Genomic DNA, 6,294 nt, shown 5'->3' with positions numbered 1-6,294 from the left:
TAAACACAAAATATTCCCTTTATTTTTTTTACTCATTCTACCTTCATAAGACTACACAGGATGTAGCTCTAAGCGGTATCTACAGTTTGCATCTTTTTCATTTACAGCGCGCTTCTTAACTCGTCATCGTATTTACAGTCTGAGAAAAAAAACAACAACAAAAAAAACACTGTGTTGGAAACTCAAACAAAATGAGTCTGGAACTTTAGCAGGGCGGGAGGGACAAAAAAAACAACAACAACAGTTCTCAGTGCAGCCATCATTGAACATACAAATCAATACGACAGAACAAAAGGAATTGGGACACCAAAGGATTCCCAACGCTTTTGATGGACAGATGGGGAGGCGTGCAGTCAAGTCACATTGTGACCTTTTCAACCGTCCTCGTCGTCACGTGAGTGTAAACACAAGCAGGAACACCCGCTGCTCTCGTGCACTGCGTTCCGTTAAGGCAAAGCGCGCTGCTTGGACAAAAGTGGACGCCAAACCTTCTACCCAATCAAATTCATCCAATCGGGCCTCGATGGACCTCGCTGGGGGCGTCCCATAACTTTTGTCCAGGTAGCATCTCTCTCATGGTGTCGCCAATGCAAAAGCAGCACATGTGGGAATACTGTCAGCGTTACGAGGTGAAAACACACTCGACCCACTTTGGGCCAAGTCCAATGATGGACGCAGGCGGGTTCACATTTGTTTTCAAAAAGTTCACATCTCTTTTTTTCTGAAATCCGGTGTGTTTGTAAGTGGTGAAAATCAAAGAGGAGCACTTGTTCTTTGCATTTTTTTTAGAAAAACGTAAACCACACACAATTTTTGAAAAAGTGCTTGCAAATCCCTTAAATGAGCTTTTCGGAGCACTTTTGACCATTCAGCAGTCCACAGGGAAAAAAAAAAAAAAACACTGACGGGCCGCCTCGCCCAGGCTGGCGACACGTTATCGATGCTCAACAAGTTTCAAGTAAAAAAAAACAAAAGAGAAAAGAAAGAAACAATGTGATCAAAAGATTAAAAGAGAGCAAATCTCCTTGGCTGAAAGAAAAGGCAGAATGGAGTGAGCCGAAAAATGTAGCCGCACTTGGGAGGAAAAAGAAAAACAAGGGCAATCAGCGGCTCATTCATTCTTTGTCTTGTTGATTGGCTCATTGAAACTCCAACAATTAAAGTTGTTTTTTTTGTTTAATTTAGACAGCACAAAAAAGACCTTGTGTTTATATTTGAGACTGACATAAAAAAAAATACTAAATGGAAAAATAGGATGCAGGACAGAATTGATTTTAATGTTTGCTCGGTCGGGTTTATGTGAGCTGGTAACGAGCATCAGTCAGCCAGCCATCACAATCAATCCGGAACACGATCCATCAATCCGGATTACGTTTGTCAAATCGGCCTCATGCGGCAGATCACATTTTGTTGTTTTGGTTTTTGTAAATCACAGAATTAATAGTACAATTGGCTAAAAAAAACAAGAAATTGTTTTGCTTAATCCAGAATAAAAATTGACCAGATCGCACAATTAATCGATGAAATAATCGTGACAACCCTAATTGAAATGAAGCCTGGTTTGGTGGATGGATTTTCAATTCCATTGTTTTGCTCTTAAAGAATGAAAAGCAGTCACTTTTTTTTTTGTCGGATAAAAAATCAGAATCACAATATTTTGACGCTTTTTCATTTTTGCTCTTGCCAACTGCCAATTAAAAATGGAAAGAATGATGTTGAGTGCAACTGACTGTTTCTGTCAAGTTTTTCTATTCAAAAGGAGGCTGCGCACGCACGCACACGCGCACACACAAAGGGGCGGCGGCGTACCGAAGCGTCTTTGGCAAGAGGTCCACCGTCGTCGTCGGCGAGAGTCCGTCGGGCCGGGCAGCGCGGCGTCCATGTCACCTGCGGCCCATTTCGCTTTGTCTCATGAAGTGGACGTTGTTGACGCTGTCGGCCAGCTCGGGGTACTGCTCGGCCGACAGCACGTAGAAGCCGTCGTAGCCCTGCACCTTCCCCGAGCCCAGCAGCTGCTGCTTCTCGCCCTCGGTCCAAGCGCGCGAGCCCTCCTCGCCGTCGCGCAGTCTCTGGCGCTCGCGGGCCCAGGCCTGCGCCACGGCCCGCCGGCGCGCCGCCTCCAGCAGCCGCGCCTTCTCCTCCTCCACGCTGCTGCCGTAGCGCGTGTTGAGGCTGAGCGCGCCGTACTGCAGCTGGATGTCGGTGATGCGGCGGGCGCGGCCGTTGAGCACGGCGTTGACCTGCGACACCGTCACGTTGACGCCGTTCTCCAGCGTGCGCCGGCCCGCCGCCATGCCGATCAGCCCCAGGTCGCCCTCCACCGGGCCCAGCTTGACAAAGTGGTGCGTGTCCACGCCGGCCGCCGTGTAGCGCAGCGACTGCAGGTAGAAGGCGTCGTTGAGCACGGCCGCCGTGCGCCGCCCGTCCTCGTTGGCCAGGCTGACGATGTCCGTGCTGATGCGGCCGTCGCGGATGGCGAACTTGACGCCCTTGCCGAAGACGGAGCCCGCCGAGGCGAAGGCCGCCGAGGCCTCGGCCTGCGGGCAGCCGGCGCTCTTGGCGTCGTAGATCTGGCCGAAGCGCTCCAGCTTCACGAAGGCCTTCAGCTGCCTCTGCACTTGGCACTGAACGCCCAGCAGCGACTGCAAAGCACAAACACGCACTTTACTTTTGCCTGGCGATGAAGCCCAAAGGGGGAAAAAAAAAGCAAACTGGTCAATTTGTGCCTGGTTCTTGTTTGGGTCAACTACTTCAATGGCAGCTTGGGTCCAGTCCACGGTTTGATGCGAGGATGAGTCAGCAAGCAGCGCTAACATGCCTGATCTCCCGCGTCACTCCGTGTTTGCGTCTTGCGCTATCAATGAGAGCGGCTCGACCGTCCCGTGAGCACACGGGGCAGAAGGGTTAGTGCCCCCCCTCCCCTGGCGGACCCCCCGGAGCGTACCGTCATCTGCACAGCATGAGGGTGCAAATCCAGCCCTAGGCTTGACCCAAAATGCGGCACACTACCTCGTCTCTCGGGACCCTCAACAGACATTCGTCATGCTTGGCCAGCGGAGCAAAAGTAAATGAAAGCAGACTCTCATTTTCCCGGCGGATGGAGGATTCGGAATCCGTTACGTCGCCGGGCCAGAACCGATCAGAGCACTTCTCACTAACAGATTCATCCGTTTATTCGTCTTTCTCTTCCTAATTTGCGCATGAGTGCCCGTGCTCGCAATCAATCGTGAAAGAGCCCAAAATTCAAGTTGTTTTCCTTTGCTAGCTTTTGAGAGTGCTCATTAAAAGACGACTTGCGCGGTGGCGAGAACATACTGGCAATGCCTTTCAATAGGCTGGTGGGGTGGGGGCTCTTTATTCATTCCGTCTAATCTACGCCGACGACGTTTCCCAACATACTATCTCCCCTGGAAGGATTTGAAATGCAAATGATTTTGGATTGGAAAAGCCATTTCCTCGTTTGCCTTTGCAGATCGCTTGGGTGAGGTTTGCGCAACGGGCGAGTGCACAAAGCTATCTTTGCTGGATGTGCACAAAAACGTGAAATTGCACACCTTGGATACGTGCTCTCCAACACAGATTTCCTCATATTATGTTATCAGTGGCGTGGTGGACATCAGGACCCTCTCCCCCTCCCTCTTTTGTCATTTCTGATTGCAGTTTCTTTTATTTAAATTTTTTCTTTTTTTAATTTAAAATGTTTTCTATTTTCTTTTAAATGGAAAACTGACGCTAATCTTCCTGAATTTTTTTTTTTTTTAATTTTTAATTGAATTTTTTTTAATATTCTAAGTGGAAAACTGACACTAATCTTCCTGGATCTTATTTTATGCCCTCATCCAATGACTCAATTGTGTCCACATTTCGTTTCCTCGCGGTGCCCGTGCTGACTGCGGCTGGGCCGTCAGATCACTGTTTCACTAATGGATGACACCGAGTTGAGGTGGCAGCCGGGGCGTCTGCCGACACCAATCTGACGGGCGACGTTAGCTCGTCTCGCTGCAACCCAAGCCCGGGCGACAACATTGGCCTCCTCAATAATTCAGGCGCTCGTGGAAAGGGAGGAGGGGAGGGACTTTAAAGGCCTCGCTAAAGCGCGGGAATCGGAGCATGTCTGCTAATTCCCAGACCTTGGCTGAGGGTGTAAGACTTGAGATGAAATCAATGGCCGGTGGTGGAGGGAATGGAGAGTGACTTTCCCTAATGGCAGGACAATTACAAGGGCTGTTTAGCCCGACCCCCATTGCCCGAGATGAGACCGGGACCCGGCTCGCCGATTGCCGGCTAACGATGCGGAGATGGGAACCGAGCAGAGGGCTCACCTTGGTGCTGTCCCACTCCTGCGTCTTCATCTGCGTGCGGATCAGTTCGTAGGACGGCTCCAGTGTGTCCGTGCTGGGTTTGCGGTATCCCGGGATGACGTTGTACAGCTGGAAGCCGAAGGTCACTAGCCAGCTGTTCACATCTGCAAAACAAAACTTTTATTTGGGATACCATGTTTTAAGACTTTAGTGATACCGATACCAAGTACCGATACTCCTCGTCATTGACCTACAATGAATGGCAACAGGTGGATGAAAACGCACGTGTATTGTAAACTCCGCCGTCTTGTGGAAGAGCATGTAATTGCACCGTTCCGACATATTTAATGAAACGTGCGCCTCACCCATCTAAATTCTGCCGTGACGCCGACTCCTTGAGGTATTTCGATGAAAGCGTGTCGCCGACACCTGGGAAGCCTTTTTGAATTGCGAATCAAATGCATCAGCACGTCTCCTTTCGAACGACTCCATACTATCTATCGTTTGTTTGTGAAAGCACACAAGCTGCAATAAATCCTCCAGACTGTCTGAAATGACTCACGTCGCGTCCCGCAGGTGCCACGGGGAAGGGAGGGGTGCGGTTCGCCGATGGCAAACGTCGCTCCAGCGAGCTAATTATACGGCGTAATATGGCGTCATTTGCGAGCAGCCGAGCCTCTGGGATTATTTTGTATTCTAATGAGATGCGGGAGGCATCTGCGCCTCAAATAGCGCCGCTTGGTTGGAGGTGCGGCTGGCGTCCTCCCGCTTTGTGCTGCCATTTGTGGAATTTCTCATTTAAAAAAAAAAAGAAAATTGACACATTTTTGGTCAAATTTGTCAGTACAACCTGACCGCAAAAATTAGCACTGCAACGGACGAGTACTTTTAGCGCCGACATTGGACGACACCTGACAAATGCTTTTTTATTTTTCATAAATCATTTGTTTGAGCAGACCTTGGTCATTTAACAAAATGGATGTAAATGCCAGTGCCATCAATCGCAACTGAGGCTGTCCAAAAGCCATTCAGACCAAAATGGGAAAGAAAAAAAACCTGGAAAAAAAATATTGATTTCCCTCGGTACCTCCTATAGGGGACGGCAGATTCCTCGTTATGATCGACAAAAGACACATTTGTGTGTCAACACAATGCACACGCAACCAATTTGGGGGAGAGACACAATTGCGAGCATCCCACTCGAGTGCGCTGCTGTTTTGCTTCGAGCGAGCGAACGGCTGCGACGAGCGAACTTGCTGACTCTTTTGACAAATCCATTTTGTTGCCACTTCTTTATGTGGCTTTTCACGGTGCTTTTTGCATGGGAAAATTTACTCTATTTTCATGATTTGCTACAGGGAAGGAAATAAGCCTAAAAATCTTTGGCTCAGTGACACAACAAATCGAGACAAAGACGGAGTTTACGCAGCCGCACGTTTTTGCTGGCGGGGAGATTTTAAAGCCCAGAGCGGCACCTAACGGCTCCAAAGTGACATTTGCTGCCGTTTAATGCGCTAATTAGCATCCTAGTCCGACAATTGTTATCAGCACGCCACATTTCCTCGGGCAAACAAGCGGCGACGTAGGGGAAAGAAGAGTAAATAAGAGGCCGATGTGGGGAAAATATTCTGTGCGGCCTTTTGTTTCTCGGTGACCTTAGCGCTTGATCTACGACTTGTGATTCAAAATGAATTCCTCCGGTGACATCACGACAGCGGGCGATGACTCGTGAGCGATTTCCGGAGCGGATCTTTTGTGTGTTGATGCAAAATGTGTGGCGCTGGGAGGCTCCCCGCTACCCTGAAGTGAGTGTCACTCTGCCAGCAAAAACAGTCTTGCAGATATGTGGCTCTCTCTTCTCCCCTTGACATGTGTAATTTTAGCGCCATAAAAAACGTAGATGCATTATTGATCGCCCCCGGGTGGGACTCACCTAACATCTGTCGGCATGGCTATTTATATTGCGCTACATACAACCCCGTGGACACCAAGT

At 49.2% G+C, this 6,294-nt stretch overlaps 1 protein-coding gene across 9 annotated transcripts in view; it reads right to left on the bottom strand.

Moving 5' to 3' along the window:
- tenm4 (teneurin transmembrane protein 4) overlaps positions 1-6,294 on the bottom strand; it is a 97,747-nt gene continuing 91,453 nt past the window's right edge. For all 9 annotated transcript variants that reach the window (XM_037267070.1, XM_037267071.1, XM_037267073.1 and 6 more), the window contains 2 exons: positions 4,323-4,465; positions 1-2,642 (listed from right to left, as the gene is read on the bottom strand). In XM_037267070.1, the coding sequence (XP_037122965.1) occupies positions 1,884-2,642; positions 4,323-4,465 (902 nt within the window). In that variant the 3' untranslated portion in view covers positions 1-1,883. The remainder of the gene's footprint in view (positions 2,643-4,322; positions 4,466-6,294) is intronic.

Source organism: Syngnathus acus, chromosome 13 (genome assembly GCF_901709675.1).
Source record: "Syngnathus acus chromosome 13, fSynAcu1.2, whole genome shotgun sequence".
NCBI lineage: Eukaryota > Metazoa > Chordata > Actinopteri > Syngnathiformes > Syngnathidae > Syngnathus > Syngnathus acus.
This window is presented reverse-complemented; position numbering and strand designations above follow the sequence as displayed.